The sequence below is a fragment of the Micropterus dolomieu genome, linkage group LG08 (genome assembly GCF_021292245.1).
Source record: "Micropterus dolomieu isolate WLL.071019.BEF.003 ecotype Adirondacks linkage group LG08, ASM2129224v1, whole genome shotgun sequence".
Classification (NCBI taxonomy): Eukaryota; Metazoa; Chordata; class Actinopteri; order Centrarchiformes; family Centrarchidae; genus Micropterus; species Micropterus dolomieu.
The window spans coordinates 9,160,224-9,178,083 of NC_060157.1; the positions used below are offsets into that span (position 1 = coordinate 9,160,224).

At 39.2% G+C, this 17,860-nt stretch overlaps 1 protein-coding gene across 1 annotated transcript in view; it reads left to right on the plus strand.

Moving 5' to 3' along the window:
* Positions 1-533: 533 nt before the first annotated feature.
* The window catches only part of rap1gapa (RAP1 GTPase activating protein a), a 50,373-nt gene continuing 33,046 nt past the window's right edge, over positions 534-17,860 (plus strand). The window contains exons 1-2 of the mRNA XM_046055337.1: positions 534-643; positions 9,944-9,979. Of these exons, the coding sequence (XP_045911293.1) occupies positions 600-643; positions 9,944-9,979 (80 nt within the window). The 5' untranslated portion in view covers positions 534-599. The remainder of the gene's footprint in view (positions 644-9,943; positions 9,980-17,860) is intronic.

The following is a 17,860-nucleotide window of genomic DNA, read 5'->3' on the forward strand; positions in this document are numbered from 1 at the left end:
ATGATGAACTCTTTGTCTGATGTCTGCAGCTTGTTTGACCAGCTGTCTTCCAGTGACAAAGAGAGTGAGATCTACTGTTGCAAAACTTGTTCTCAGCAAACTTTTACAATGCCAAGAACTCTGTGTTTTGCCTGTTGCTATTTTCTTTTAGAAATGATCAAGTAACCAATCATTTACTTTGTGATATGTCAGTACTTTGTGGTTTCAGATATTACAGTACATTTTTAATTTAAAAAACACCTGCCAATGTGTTCCCTGTGATCATGATGCATGACAGAGAGGATGAAGTCTGAATGTGAGAAAGGCTGCCACCACACTCCTAGTTCCCTGGGAGACTGACATGGTCAGCAGCCCTCACTCCAGCACCCTCCCCCTTTCTCCCTCATCCTCTTGCCATTTCTTCCCCCTGTTTGTGAAGGAGGCGTGCAAGCAAAGGAAGAGGCAGGGCACGTTAGCTGAGGCTGTGGGAGTGGAACTCAGACGGCAGGCAAAGCATACAAACACACACACCCACACACATGCTCAGTCAGCGTAAGTGACACAAGTGCTAGCTCCATTCAGCATTGAGTTGACTGACTCACTGCTATCCATTAGCCGGCATGCCGCAGAGAAAGAGGAGTTTCACTTTTGGAGCCTATGGAGGGTAAGAATGAATATCCTAATAATTTGTAGCAACAACTAAACCTTTTCATAACACACAGTTCTCATTTGTGTGATCATGAGAATGTGTTTTGGTGTTTCTGTCTCCCTGTTTGATGACTGTGCAGATTCTGTGTCTGTGTTTGTGCCTGCATGTTTGTGCTATTTCCACTGCAATGCCATCATACTTATGAGAAGGTCTTTGTTGTTGTTTTTCTGGCTTTCTGTTATAAATTGGACCTGATAATACAGCTGTTGCTGCTTGATAATGAATCATTAAATGTGACCTTTTGTACAGTAATGGTGAGGTATCAGCTGTGAGGCATAAACAAGATAAGGTGACAAAATAAGCAGAGAGAAAGTATGTATAGTTCAGGTTACAGGAAAGTACTGTTGAGGCTCTGACAGAGCTGAAGATAAGATGGATGTGAATTGTATTAGACACCGTGTATTATACCTGTATGTTTTTGGGAATAGAAAAAAATGTGCTACACAGTTCAGTGTGGTATCTCCCATGTTGTCAGTAGGCACTTGTGTCCCTGGTGTTGTTATGTGTCCCACTTTACAGGATACTGAGCAGTAGACACACAGTATCCTAGCAAAGAGTTTTTATAATGGTAAAAAGGTGAACCGGTGCCCCCAATGCAACAGCTTGCTGCCCTTACTCAAGGATAAGTTTTGTGGATATCTATATTTTTGTGTGTGCATGTGTTAAAGGAAATGTACAATTAGCAACAAAAACATGGCCTGGGAATTTGTCCTTGGTCAGCCCACTCTCCTGACAGCATTTGTTGGAGGCTGTGGGTCTTTAGAGACCTTTATTCTTGCATTCTTGAGAATTTTATGCAAATACAGTACATCATGAAATGAGCCATTAAAATACATTTTCAAAATTAGAAACACATATCTATCTCTCCACAAGTAAAGTAATCACTTCAGCTGAGCCCTTGACTACAATCAATAAATTATATTGTATATACAAGCCTAGTGGCTGCCCGGATCATGCATCTGTGATTTGAATGTTAATAGATCATGATGCAATAAGATTCTGACCAATTTGCCCAACTGTTTCATTATGTTCTGATGTTAAGTATGTGATTGATTGTACCATATACTAGTTGCATAATACTTCTATGGGGGAATATTTGTGAGTGAAATTACACTTGAAGGCATCCAAAGTCACAATATATTTATATTTCCTCGTACATATATATTGATATCCTAATTTTATATACATCTGGCTTGATATCTTTACTTTTATTTACCTGTTAAGTACTTATGCTGCACAGTATTTATGACTATTAGGAGCCAATGTGACGTTTTTTCTTTCTGTATTGTGTATAGTTTTGATAAAGTCTCTAACTTAAGTTTCAGACTGACATGGCTAATCATATTACAATGGTCCGCCCCATCACTGTCTGGGCCAGTAACCACACACTGCAGGCCAGTCGATCAAGGCGCATACCAATCGATTTTCTCTATGTCTCTTTTTTTATACATTGTGGTTAATCAGCCCAATTGTCCAGGGGCCCACCGGGAAAACTCCAGACACTTCTGACGGCCAATCTGCCCTTGGCTGTGTGGCAATTTTGGCAAAGTGGTCACAGTTGATACAGTCTGAAGAATAGCTCTTTTTTTAAGTCTTCACTGACACTTGCCTTCTATTACTACTGAATTTTTTTCCCATGTTTTTGTCTTGTAAATTTACGACTTTAATCTCAGAGAATGTCCAAGTTTAGTTTGTGTAAATTCATTACTTTAATCAGAGTTTTTTCTTGGAATATTGCCCCCCTCCCTAGGCTCCCTAATTTATGTTTTTTTAAATCTACAATGACCCTAATATGCCGTTGTAGAAAAGACTAGTTGTTTTGAAAAATGTATGTCTGGTTAACCGTCCTACCTCTGTTAAAGAGCAGCACACATCTGCTTCCCTGAGCTTTTCTACATAACCTAAATGGAACTGTCTCACATGAAGTGGATGAGAATGGGGCTAGATAATTAAAACCCACCCAAAGGTCACAAAACTTAAATAATGAAAGAATATTTACTTGGGTTTCAATTCAGTTTTGTTTCAGGTAAATTCCTATTTACTCTACAATTGTAACATATTTAATAGTTATTTATGGTATTTCCATAGTTGTATAGCTCAAATTGTAACACATGTGCCACCATGTTAGGATTGATCATCCATTGTTGTTTGAACGATACTAGACTGCGGTAAGGACTCATTGCCCTAGTACATGGTGCGTGTGCTTTACTGGCTGCGCTAACCAACTCCCCACAGCTCAGCTTTTCTAATATAAAAAAAATACTTGCATTTCAGTTTTCTGTTTAGCAGCAGCCTTGAATGCCATTGCACTTGAGATTTTGATAGGTCAGTCTGATTTCTCACATCAGCATGTGATCTGTAATACCCTCTGCCCCTCTGTTCTCTGCAGATCGGCCTGTCTGTGACACAGCATGCTTTGTAATGTATTAATAAAGCTGCCACTTAATTTGAGTTTTTATGTGTTAGGTTTTTCTTTCACTTGTTGGTAGGTTAATAGCCATTTCCTTTTGTTATTACAGGCAGACTACGTTTTACTGGAGACTGTAATTTGGCAGCAGAAATGTCAAGTGTGAGCACAATGTGGCAACACTGAGCTTTCATATCCCTTTCTGGACATGTCTCTAAGTGTACTTTTAAAACTTATAATGTTTACTGGTCTTACATGCCTATTGTATGCACCATTGTCTGCTCAGTGGCTTAACCTTCAGGCAACAAGGATAATGATGCTGTATGTTGTAGTGTCCCATATAAAGATTGGAAGAATACATGTCAGTCCTGTTCAAAAACCAAATGGAAAAACTTGTTTGTTTTGAAATGTGAGCATGCATGAATTGCTGTTAGAATTCTCTGGTCAGCTGATTTAAAAGGTCATGTCTTTCAGTAAACAAGACTACATGCTCTTTGGGGAAAAGGTGTTTCCCAGTGTTAAACAGAGTACTTGGTTCATAGTAACACTTTGTGAATATATTCAAGATCAGCATTTACATTGACCTCACCAGTTAACCATGTTTCAAAGTGTTTGTGTAGTTTGTGGCTTTCACAAAAAGGCACACAAGGCTGTAATATCATTTTCAAGAATTTAAGGTTTTATTTTGATGTAACCCCTTGTTAGTTTTTACACCTAATCCTGTTTGGGGAAAAAAGTCTTCTATCTCTGTTTTATTTTTGATTATCTAGTGTCTAAGGCTTACTGCATTGAATATTGTACCATGGACAACAGGAAGACAACACAGAGAGGGTCTTTTTGTTTGACCAATACAAATGTTTGCATGACAAAAGATGATTAGACCGCAAGGCAGGGCTGCTTGAGAACAGGAGGCCATTCAAGTACCTTTCCAAGGGCAGTGGCAAAACAAACAGGAAATGTAGAGCAACCAAAGAGCTCTTCATTGCCTACTCAGTCAGTCCACCTTGCATATTTACTTTGCCATTCACATTTACATTCATATTCACAAAGGCAAGCCATTCGCGGAGCAGAATGGGCAGGAAGAGACTTGGTGAGCGGCAGTTAATTATCTAATGCTCATGGGGCTACCAATCGTTAACTTTTTTTCTTGCTGTGATAAGAATAAAAACAAGGGGTTTTATTATAATCTTGTACTTTGTCCCTCCGTGCCACCAATACATCCATACATTAATCTGCAATCATGTCAGACAGTATTACTGCAACTTTATGCCTCTTGACACAGTAATTCTGATTACAAAATAACACCAACAATAGAGTAAAAACTATTTGACTGTGGGAAAAATCTGCGCATTGATAATATGAACCCTACAATGATAGATTATCACCAGATAGCAGTAATGGACATAAATACCATCAATCACCTGCTCTTCTTTATCTAACCAGTTCACCTGTGGTGGCATCTTTTGAAACAATTTGCCAACAATGCCTCTATCTTCACATGTTGATATACCTAGATATAATCAGAGAAGCATTTCACCGGGAGTCATTACCCTACTTATGTCAACATTTCCTGTAGCTGCAATAAAAGCCCTCCAGTGGTTTTCTGATGAAAAGCTTTTCACGTGAATCAGCTTAACAGTTTGCTTTAACTGTTAATTAACATGTTAATGGGCTCCATTACAGCTGCAATGGCACAGCAGTGGAGAACAGATTATAAAACACAAATGTACTTGGAGAAAAGTAACAACAGCTAGAGTGAAACTCAAAAAACTCTCCCATGATAGGAGAAATGAAACTACTGAAACCTGAAGTAATATTTATTTTGATGGCAGCGACCAACATTAATATCTTAATATAGTCATTCTAATATTGTCATTACAACAACACTAGGGTTCTTGGTGTCTATATGTGAACATAAGTAAATAACATTAAATTGATGCTAAACTGATTACGCTAAACTACATGAGTATGAGTTACGCATAGTTACAAAATAAACACTAATCATAAGACTGACAACAAAAAACATGTCATGTGTTCTCTTGTTGGGTAGATATGATTGAAACTGCAGTGCCTACAAGCAGTCAGCATAGCTGTGGTACCAGTGTGTGTGTGTGTGTGTGTGTGCGTGGGTGTGTTTTCATGTTCACTGTATCCTACTGTACTGTAGCTAAATGAGGACATTCAACCACTATACACTTATTTCTCTGTCAATGGGCTCATTCAGTCCATGCTGGGTCAAGATACAGTATACAGTCTAGATCTGATCACATTCAGGTCTTATTACCACCCCAAGTGTTATATATAAAGATATTGTTCAGCATTGCTCAAGGCCTTGTGTGTCTCTCTCTGTATCTATTTTTGACAGTGTCCAGTTCCTAACCAGAAGCATAGGCTAGGGAATAGCTAACTGCAGAGTGAGGTAGTATAATCCATGTTTACTGTATGTAGGTGTTATTGTGAGAAAGACCTAATTCAGAATAAACTGAATAGGCTCACATGCTGTATTCATTCAAATGTCGGTCTGTTGTTCGGCCCACCACTTTGATCCAGACTGAAATATCTAAACAACTATTTGATGGTTTGAAATTTAGCATGAAAATGTATGGTCCTCAGAGGATGAATCGTATGACTGTAGTAATTCCCTATTGTAATCCCACCACATTTTATTGTAGCTGTTGGGAAGAGGAATACTTTCTGCGCAAGATGTGTACATGTTATTATCATGTTCTCAACATTAGTTTCACTGAATCAGTTAATTCAAATGGCTCTTGTGTTATAATATGCAGAATAATGGCAATGACGTTACACTTCAGTATTATACCTTTCTTAATTAATATTAATGTTAGATGGTTATGTTCCAGCATATTTACATTCTTTTAGTGTTTTCTTCTACTGGTTAGAAATAATTCAGGACAAAAATTTAACCTAGCCTAGTGAATAGTGAAAGGCTGTATTTATCATTTAGGTATTGTCCCAGACCTTTTAAGATAATTTGGTTATAATGTGTTAGTCAGTATCTGCCAGTATTATCCTAACTTAAGAGTTCTTCTTATATTTCTGATACAGAATTAGCAGTGCAAGAACATGTTACTGCAGCAGATTGGTAGCTAAAGAGTAAACTTGTTTGCTTTAAGCTGGGTTTCCTCTGGGCTGACACCTCCAGCCCTGTCTGGTGACCTACTTGCCATGAGCAGGGTTGCTGACTTGATATACACCACAGGCCTCAGCTAATTTCTGAAGTGAAGAAAATGTACAAAAGTTTAGCAGGGATGAAATGTGGAAATCATGAGCTACGCTTAAGGTCAGATTAAAGTTGAATTAACTAACTGTCACGGCTGCTGACATGGGGATGGCTAAGGCTAGGGCTTCCAGGACCTGCCTTGAGCCTTCTTATCCCTCGCTGATGATTGTTTTCATGGGAACCAGCTCGTGGTTGATACCAAGATGAGAGCATAGAAAAAGCATGAAAAACAATTTGCCAGTATTTGGCTACCACCTCCGGAGCTGTAATTCCTATCTGGGCCATGTTGCATTCCTAAATACGCTTGTTCATCTAGTCTTTTTTAAAGAGAAACTAGGCTACACACTGTTTTCACTGTGAGATGTGAATGTGAAAATATGACTCATTGCCCACAAAAGCATTAGCACAGGCACATTTGTTATAGCCTACTTTAGTTCCCCCCTGACCATTGTTCTCACAGAGAGGGACAGAATATTCTTTGTTTTGCTGGTGAGGTTGCGAGTTTTTCGCGTCTCGCTGTTTTCAGCTGTGCTGCTTCTTTATCTGTATGCTGTCCTGCTCAGCCTAGCTTGCTTTGCTTTAGTAATGAAACGTCTCTCAGAAACGTTTCTCAGGGATGAATTAAATTTCTTTTCCTTGGGAAAAGTGGTAATAGAATGATTGTTGGGTATATGAGATTTATTTATTCTTTTGAATTACTTTAAAAAATCAAGAGTAATTAAAATTATTATATAATTAATAATTTCTGTACTTCTACAACTTATGACAAGCAGCATTTCCTGTAGCTTCTACAGTATATAATTTCTTTTGTCCCCCTGTCTGAAAACAACCATATTTTATGTCATCTGACCCTTCTGTAGCTTGTGGCAAGATGTCAGAATACAATATTTGTGTATGTAGGCACATGTTTTAGCAGAGCATGTTCATTTCATAATCTTAGCAAATCTTTGACAAATGTATCCCATATCCAACCCAGTGTGTTGATAGGATGTCTCAGCTCTTTGGTATCATGTTCTGTTTTGTAGCTAAGGGTACATTTTATTGCACATTTCCTGTAATGGTTTTGGTATTTCAGTTTGGAGCCGTTAATCAATAATCTCACCACACCCTGGTTGATTTCATTTAATGGGAATTCCATGAAACCTGAGAATGGGGGAGCAGCACGGGAAGAGGTTTCGAAAATGTTATTCTTAGTGATGCAGTACATATCAAAACAGCTTTATCCTCCTCACACTCAGCTTCGCAAGAGCAGAGCTGACAGCAGATAAGTATTTTGGTTCTCTCCCAGGGACCAGTATACATTCCACTGAAGGTGGAGCTCTGAATTATCTGCACACACATGTCTGTCAGGCTCAGTGAAATCAATGCTGGTGGTAGATTTGAGATAGAACAGCACCATGAAATCCATCTTAGTGACAATATATGTCACATCGAGACCTGGGGTTGAAAATGATGAGCGATCTTCTGCACTGAGGGGAATCAGGCGACAACCTACTGTAACAACACAAGCCTGTTGATTTGTGACTCCACAGTACAGTGAGCAAAACAAACCCCCCAGGGCCTGTTTCCTCTCACTAACACAGCTTTCTGAGAAGAAGGAAGTTTGAAGCTTTCATTTTATCTTTTGAGAATTCCTCACAACAAAAGAAGAAGTGTAAATGTTTTTGCTTTTGGTCCGAGTGTAACCTCTTTGGGGAAATTTTCGTAATCAGTGAAAGTAAGAGACCTTTCTATTATGTGAATGAAAACTGAAACTCTTTCTGTAGCCTGATTTTTAGCTATGCTAGTATACTGACTATAGGAATAGCAGTATACATACATATACATATACATATATACATATATACATACATACATACATGTATGTACAGTATCTCAAAAAAGTGAGCACACCCCTCACATTTTCCCCCTTAAAAATAGCACATCACACAGCCACTAATGTTTAAACCACTGGCAACAAAAGTGAGGGGACAGCAAATGTCAGTCATGGTTCCCAGGTGATGAATCCTAATGACTTGCCTCCAGTGCCACCATGAAGTTTCGAAAGAAAACAACTGTTGGATGGATTGTCAAAACATTTTGACATTCATGTTCTGCTCAGAATGAATTGTGATAACTTTAGTGATTCTCTGACTTTTAATCTGGCCTATCATGATGTCAAAATGTCTGTCCAATACTTTGGTTTATGACTGAAAACCTGGTGACCTAATGACATTCTCATCAACCTCAGCTGTAGTGTGTGGTTAGTGCTAATTATGAAATGTTAACACTAAACTAAGATGGTGAACACCGTAAACATTATACCTGTTAAACATCAACATGTTATTATTTAAGTACAGCTTTGCAGGGCACATTACACATTAGACTGTGTAGACTCTTAGTTTTGTTTTTACCCTTATTTCTGATACAGTAAGAGTCACTTATTTTTCCAGAATTGGTAGTTTGATCCTTTAGGTGGTGCTGTGTCATGCAAACTAATTATGTCTGGGGAAAGATGAGTAAGAGGTCTGAGCTCTGGTGGCTCTACTGGGAGACGCAGGGTGGACAGCAAGGGGAAATAAAATCAACCTTACAGCTTCGGCATTATTTGTATTATGTGTTGCTTTTGTCCTGTCTGGTGGTGTATCATCCCAAGAATTTCTCAGTGGTCATTATACAGCACCGGTGGTAGCTGCTAGAGTCCTGAGAGACATACTAAACATTCCCTTTTCTCTGTGTCACCACCAACAGCTATCGAAAGGCATTGCAGCCATGTGTCAGAGACAATTATCACTATCAAATATCCATTTTGTTGTTGCCAGTGAAGTTAAGAGCATCCCAAGAGAAGTTTAGATGTATTGGTGTTATTTTCCGATTAGTAGCAGAGAAGAAGTATGTGGTCCTGTTTGTGTGTCAGGTTGTTAAATACCCTGCCTTAATGACTTCAATATCGGGTTAAATGACATTGTGGTTGATGAGCAGAGGGAATGCCTAGTTTGTCATGAATTTCACCTGCCAGACATGAGGTTGATATTTCTCCTACACACACAGTGCCATCTATTGGCAGAAACGCTGTTCTGCATTCTCAGCTGAGGCCCAATGCTGCATGATATGGTTATTGTTTCCAGTGACTACTGCTCCAATCTGTTTATCCAGAGTGACTTAAGGACAGAGGTTTATTCTTGACTGACAGTGAGTAATGAGCCTCATAGTGCAGATTAAAACTAGGACAAGATTCATTTTGTCTCAGGAAACACCAGGCTAGTAATCATCCTTTCATCCTTGGAAATGCTACTTCAACAGATGGCAGGAGTTATTTCAGGGTAACCCACTGCATAACTGACATCTCTCAGTTCAGTAGACTTTCTGTAAGTAGAAAGGATGGTTCATTATCCCTCTGTACTTTCCACACTTAAATAAGTCCATGAAAAACTGCAGAGTAGACGAGAGTGTGCAAACTATACTAGAGTAGGATGTGACATTTTAAAGTAGAACTATTGTGTCTTTTTTTGTTGGTTAGTTGTTTTTGACACAGATTAGCACCAAACAAAGACAACCGGGATGTAGGGAAAATATCTAATTAGTATTCTTTAAAATAGCTGTGCTTTTATGTTTGTTTGTTTTTCAGAGTGGACAAGACCTTCTCCAAGGCCAGAAGCATATGGTGAGTTGTTGTTCTGTTTTTATTTTTGTCACTAAATCTGATAAATTATGACAGTGGAAATGTCTTATCTGATATTCATTAAAAATTATATTTCATTTTGATAAACAAAAAACTGCGGATTACAATTTTTAAAGCTTGTAGCTCCCTGGAGAGGTGTTCAATGTCACTGACTTGTAAGTTTTCTATGTGTGAATCAGTGCACCGAGTAGACTGTAAGTGAGATGAATGAGCCAGTGAAAGGGAGAGCAGATGGGCAGCAGTGGGGAAACAGATACCTAGTTCGTGCTGCCATGTCTGCAGTGCTGGCAAGATTGGAGAGCTGCTGTGAGTGGCACATGGAGGCAGGTAGGCAGGCAGGCAGGCAGGGAGCTGAGCATGCACACCTCTTGCCACTGTAGATAGACCCCTCCATTTCAAAATGCTTTAAGTGTGGTGACACGACTATCTAGCCCTCACCCCCCTCTGTCTGACTGCAGCAGGTTAAACAGTGCCTGGGAGCAGTATGTTCGCTCCTTCCCTCTGGAATACAGATACTGGAGGATTTCTTACCGGCTAGGCCTGCATTACTCAGCAGTGGCTAGGCTTGTTTGGACAGACTGCAGTCTGGCCATCAGGATACCACCATCAGAATGTAACAGAATGACTGCAGCTCACAGTGAAGAAGAAGAGGAGCAAGATGAAGAGGAGAACCTAAAAGGATACAAATCAGCACAGGAGATGACATAATTGTGGGTGTGAATAGGAGGAAGAAAGGGAAAGGAAGTGAGTGGATGGGATGACATGACAGGAAGTGTGATGGCAGCAAAACAAAACACATTTCGAGTTCAGCAGAGTCACAACCATGTTCCTTTCTCACTCATGCGCTTCTTCAAAGCAAGGAGGAATTCAACAAACACTGCTTAATGGTTCTGGAGGATCATTCTCACTGTGTTAATAGAACTTGACTTATCATAATCGTCAGGGTTTATACCCAGCAGGACAGCTCAATTTAATACAACGAAAACTGTGGCGCTAGGATGAAGCATCAGATATTTAACAGCTGCATTTACAAAGGATTCTTCACTTCAGGACAAAAGTTAGATTAAAAAGAAAACTAATAACAAACAAAAAACTCTACAAGCTGGGAGAGCCAAAGTCAACATCTTCCTTCTTGTACTGTATGTTGGACAGGATGTGACTAGAGATTATTATTAACAGTGAGCTAAATCTTCCTACGGCAAAACTGTAACAGCACAAGCCAGCAAAATGCCGTGCTCACCTTTCCGAATTGGAAAGCCAAGAAAATTCTGGTGAGTTTCTTTTTAACCTGCCTGAAGATGTTGATAACCACATGAATCCACGATCAAATGTTACATAATAATTCATAATAATTTAATTCAATTTACCTTCCTGATGCATGCCTACCTCCAAAACTGCCCTATACCAACAATCAGGAAATGACTCAGGAAACCAACTTATGTATTTCTTACAAAAGGCAGGAATTTACTACGAATTATTTCAATCAATCAATCAATCAATCGAAGTTTATTTGTATAGCAGCGTTTGTAGAGGTTAGTCTCTACTTATAACTGACAAGCTGATACTAAGACAGTACAAATCTAAACAGGAAATTGCACATGAGAAATAAACATTATGAAAATGTAATAATAAAACCAGTAATAAAATAAAATAAAATAAAAGGTAGATAGATAGATGGATAGATAGATAGATAGATAGATAGATAGATAGATAGATAGATAGATAGATAGATAGAAGCAATAAGAGGGAATAGAACATTTTTAAGCATGAATACAGTGAAATAAATGATATAAATAAATAAAATAATGAAGCATTCTAATCAAAAGCAAGGCTGAAGAGCTAGGTTTTAAGTTTGCGTCTGCTCCCAGATCTGCAGGCAGACTGTTGGCTCTGAGAAGAGAAATTAAAAGCTACCTCACCAAAACTTTTTGTCCTGCACTTTGAAATGCCTGACAGACCCGCGCCAAAGGACGTAAGAGGCCATCCTGGTTCATAGATTGGATACATGTCAGACAAGAAGGCTGGTGACTCTCTGAGCCTCTTAGAACCTATAACCAAAATGTTATTAACCTCACACTGCACACTGTGGCACCTAATCTGTTACATGTATTTATTTGTATGTCAGGAATTGTTCACTTTTGATCCCTCGACTCTTGTAGTTGATTAAATGTTAAATGACCATCTTTAATTTGGTCATTGTGGGTCATACACAATAAACAGATGATCCTCAAGAGCCGTCTCTGTGCTCTCTTGGGGAGGCTTGTAATTGGTTCTAATCCTGTTTTGCTAAACTCCCCTGATGGGAAGAAATGGGAGAGGAGGGTTAGTGTGGATAATGGCTGTACTGGAGTGTTATATAAGAGCTTCTCTTTTTCTGTCTCTCCTACACACATGCGTACATACATTCTCTTCTCTGTGTCCCTGGAGCATGATGGATTACTATGGCAGGTTGTCCATTGTATTACTTCCTGCCTGTTCTTTAATCCAACTGACTAATCCATGCTTCAAATCTCCTGACCTTCATGCAGGACAGGTTTGCACTTTTGAACCACCCTTGGGTGCTACTTCTGCTAACAAGGAAGAATCCAGGCTCATTTTCTCTAACACATAACATTAATTTTGTTCCTTCCAAAATATACATCTTGCAGCAAAGACTTAAATTCCCCTCCATTCAAAAGTGTATTTTGCTCATTGTTTTTTCTCTTGGGTGTTTGTGCTTCACTGTGCAGAATCCTGTTTGTGCAGAGATTGATGGCAGAAGGCTGTATTCACTTCCATGTCCTGAATGAGGAAAGTTTATATGTACTCACTTTAAATCTGAATTTAACACTTGCATGTACAAGATGATTTTGTAACATCGCACCTAGTTTGGAAACCAGTCATGGTCCAACATGCAACCTGCAGGAGTGTGATATGGAAACCACTGAGAAGGGTAAGGGAAGTAAGAGACATCTTGTGCCTTTGAAATAAAAAATATAAGCATATTGATAGATTTTGGATATTGCAATGATTTTTTTAACCAGGTAGTTGAACTTTTTTGTGGGAAAACAATATCACAGATGGATTATTATTCAAAGCAGAGTATTTTCATATGTTTTAGACATGTCCGGGGGCATCTAACTTGAGCAGAACAGTACAGCAGTGTTTGATGATTGTGTTGGTTTTAGCTGCCCTGACCTCTTTCCCCAGCTGGGATAGGGTCCAGCCCCCCGCGACCCTGTACACAGGATGAGCGGTTGACGATGGATGGATTGATGGATGGACCTCTATCCCCTAGTGGTAAAAAGTTGAGAACATGCATTGTGCAGGTGCAGTCGTGCAGTCTGCAAGTCCTATCATTAATAATTAAAATAACTGATCCTGAAATCGGAAAAACTGGCAACTTCAGAATCTCAAGAGACTTTTCCTCAAAGTGTTTTCTGTTCCTTTTTTTTTTTACACGTATCAAATATCGATTGTTTTGCTCATGCAGGCCTAGCCGGTAACACAGATTATTTTAATACTGCTGAGTGACCTTGCTATTTATTCCAAATTGTGTGATGCAATTTGTCATTCTATTTTTATGATGCTTTGTAAATTCTGGGCCTATCATCCTTTGTGTCCCATTTTTGCAGACAAACAGTTAAGAGGTGTCACTGTAAACACTCCTCTGTTTGTGTTCACTGATTTCCCGGGAGATGTCATTCTACATCATCCTCTGTGTGTCTGCTCTGCACATGCGCTCACCGATGCACTGTGAAGCCGAGTCGGGTGTCAGTTTGCTTGTGCACGCTCATCTGTGTATGTCAAGCTGAGTTGTCTGGAAGAGCGGACATAGTGGGAGAGCAAACTGTCAAGCCCAATCAGACTAGACTTTCTCTCTTTGAGTCTCCTGCTGTCGGACCAAATATAGCAACAAAGTGACAATCTCGCCCCGGGTTCTACCCCTCTCAATAATCGAAATCCTAACATGTCATCCACCATCCAGCACCAGCACAAGATGTCTTAAAAAACATAAAGCTCAGATGACAGCAGGCTGTTGAAGGTTGAGACGAGACCGGGAAACTTTGACAGGACATTTCCCTTTGACTTTATTTGATTTTTGACGCTTTTCACAGCAGCAAAGTTGTTGTGTCAGCTCTAAGTTCACTTCTTTGCCTTCAGACAGTCTCCTGCAGCTGTAAAACAGGGCCACAGGTATTGAAGAGGCAGCCATAGTTTATTCCTTGTGTTTGTGGTTGGGTATATCCCTGAGTATACATTTGGGGATGGGCATATCCCTTGTAGAACCTATTTATTGACACCTGTCAAGCCATCAAGGACGGTGTGCTAAGCCACTGGGATGAAGAGGACTTTCTTTTCCCCGCTTTCCTCCTGGAAATTCTTGTAAGAAAAAAACGTGCATGTCAAGAGCTTATATTGTTGTTGTTCTTGTCTTGATTTATAGGAGGGATATACACTTCATTGATCAAACAGTATGAATACATTAGTAGCTCTAATATCAAACACAAAAGAGCATTAAATGATTCTGCGGTGACCCTCTGTTTTTGAAAAGGCTGCATGAGTACAATTTCCCCAGGGGGCAAGTGCAAGTCCAAGGAAATCAGGACAGTGACATTATTAAAGATAAGCAAAATGGAAATTGAGAACTATTGGTAGAGTGATCATGCTTTATTCAAAAACACCTGCTGTACCTGGCCTTTTATTGCACACTAAATATGGCCAGCTGTCAGAGAAGGTGTGGGTCCAAGTGAACCCATCAGGGACTCTCTTCACACATCAGATCCTACATATTTTATTATTTATAATTCTTTGCATGTAGCATTTGTTTCTACAGCCATTTTGTATTTTTCTGTTCGTGCCATGCAAAAGAATGTGCTCATACGTTCAAGTAAACCAGTTAGTGTGTTCTAGTACATCGATAAGAACTACTGAATAGGATTTCCATATCTGACTGTTCATTTCCCTGGAGAACAAAGTGCTTTCTCAGACTTATCTGCTTTTTGAACTTTGTCCAATATTTGCTTTTGTCTGATTGTGGCAGCGGCAACTTTAATAGCTATAAAGACAAAGGGGCCGGGGATGTTTTGCATTTTCCAAAACGGATTAGGGAAAGTCATGGAGTAGGTTTTTGTTTCTTCCTTCTCACACACAGAATAAGACACCTAAATAAAGCTGACACAGAAGACCAATTAAATTCTTATGTTACATTTATAAAATTTTATTTTACATATTACATACAATATATTTATGTAAATGAACTGCCAACAAAATTATTTTTTAACAACTGTTAAAATCTCATAAAAAAAATAATAGAGATTTTGAGTGGAAATCAGATCTTTTTATCTGGAAAGACTGCCTTTGAGGCTCAAAGTGCAGTCGCATAGACACAAGACAAGTAGCTGATAAAGCACCGCTCAGAGAAATGGTTTCACACCAGAGACAATCATCCTCCCTTTTGTTTGAGTGCTTCAGGAGGTTGGGAAGGACAGCCCTGAAAACAGGGCAATTCCAAGGTCTATTTATGTGGTAATTAATAGCACATGTGCTCCTCGTATATGTGGCCATTGGAGGACTGATGGTAGGCAATGGAGTAGGTGTTGCTACTTTGGACTTGAAAAAAATCTTAGAGGGAGGTCTGTTCCTAATATCTAAGCTCTTTCGGTATCATCACTGGAATATATGATGACACAGTGGTAACAACACCACTGAATGTGTTGATGTCTGACCTCTGAAATTTTTACACACATTATAAACAGCTTACTGGTTAAATAACTTGTGTTTTGGGAATTGTCAACAGTGCTAACACATGAATTGAGGTGGTTCAGTAGGTAATGCTGACAAGGAGATGAGATAATAGGCTGATATTACTCAGAGACCATGAGGAATATACATTTAGATATTTTTCCAATACAGAATTTAACCTTTGTTAAGCCACAATAGCATTGTGGCTCTAGGGATGGCAGTGTTCATTGGGTGGTCCAGTCTGACATGTCTACTAGATGGATTACTATATTTTTTTCAAATGGATGTATCCTTCTGACTTTGGTGATCCTTTTACTTTTATCTAGCGCCACCTTAAGGTTGACATTTTTTTATTTTAGTGAAATATCTTGACGATTGGATGGATTGCTGTGAAATTTAACAGATTCCACTATGGTGAAGAGGATGAGCCCTGATGACTTTGGTGACCTCCTGACTTTTGCTTTTGTGCCAACAGCATGTTGGCCTTTTTGGTTTTCCTTGAAATGTCTCCACAAATGGATTGCCATAAAATTTGGTTCAGGCATTCATGTTCCCCTCAGGATGAATAAATAACCTTGGTCATCCCATAACTTCCCACCTAGCACCACCATCAGGTCAAAATTTTATTTGTAAAATATTTTGATTTATGGTCAAATTCCTGCAAAACTAAAGACATTTCTATAAGCTAGTTGTGCTTTGTGTTTAGTGCCAATAACAAAACGTTAGCATGCTAACAAGCAAAACTGAGATGCCGAAACCAATATAGCCTACATCCTTAACATTAGCCATTGCAGCATTGTCACTGTGAGCATGTTAGCGTGCTGACAGTATCAGCCATAGCATCAGCAAGTACATCCTCATGGAGCTGCTAGCATGGCTGTAAAGTCTTAATCAAATAAATTTTCCTAAACAATCAACTCTCTGGGGTATAGTTAAGACTGCAGTGGTCCCACTGTACACACACTGGTAATTTAATTTTAATTATGTTAAAAGAATCAAGAGATAAAGACTCTGGGCTGGTGTAACTAGCATGGATATTATTTACTGTTTACTTTGTGCCTCTGCAGTCACCACCCAACCAAACTGGGCTGGTGAAACAGGAGAGTATCTACTGCGAGAAAAAGAGGTCATAGTCATAAACATGCTTACCTTTCATATTTGCTTTAAGCCCCTCCTAATGTAGCCCAATTAATCAGTTCAAAACAAGATATTTTAAAAAATGCTGCATGATTATCAAACCAGTCCCAATCACAGTCGCAGTGGGGTTCAGGTGTACTGCAGAGAAATCATGGAGGGGATGTAAAGTTTCTTCAAAAGTTAGGAAGCAGTTGGCTCTCCTACTTTGCCTTGCAAACAAACTAGGGCTTGATTAACAGCCAATTTGTTTAAGAGTGACTAGAGGCGGGTTTTAAAAAATCAGCACAGAGAACCTTCAGACTTCCTACATCCAACTTTTGTCTATAGTCACAGATTACAACACTGGCCTTTTTCACTCAAAATATTTCTATTAATTTAACAGGTAGGCAATGATTTACCATGGAGCATCTTCATGATAAAAATGTAAATGGCACAGCTCATGAATTCAGTTCTGTTTTTCAGCAGACTCTTGCAGCTCAGTGCTGTTTGCAGCCCCCACCGCACCAACCCCCATCCCTCCCCAACCTCGTCCCTTTATCTGCCCTGAGGTCAAGAAAGTATAGCTCATCCTTTGGGACACTGAGTGATTATGCATAAATAAACGTTCATTCATATTTCAGAACAGCAGCCATCTTGCCTGCTGGAGACCTCTGACATGTTGCTGGTGTATAATGTGTCTGTGATTGGAGTCCTAAACCTTTAACTACCATTGGAGGTCATTGGCTGGTCACACACAGCCTCCCATACACATTACATTCCTGCTTACTAGGCTTATTTTGTTCAGTTTGAATCAGAAGGAACTTTTATTTTTGTTTGTATAAATTAATGAAACTTGATGAACAATGCGGAGACAGTTGCTGACTCTTGATTTCACTCGCCCTAATCTTTTGAGAATTATAGGATCCAACTAGCTTTAGCCATTATTATGAGATTGTGTCTTGTATCATTATCAACCTCATCTTGGTTGAGAAATAGCTGCTAAAAAGCTGGAAGGCGAGAGAT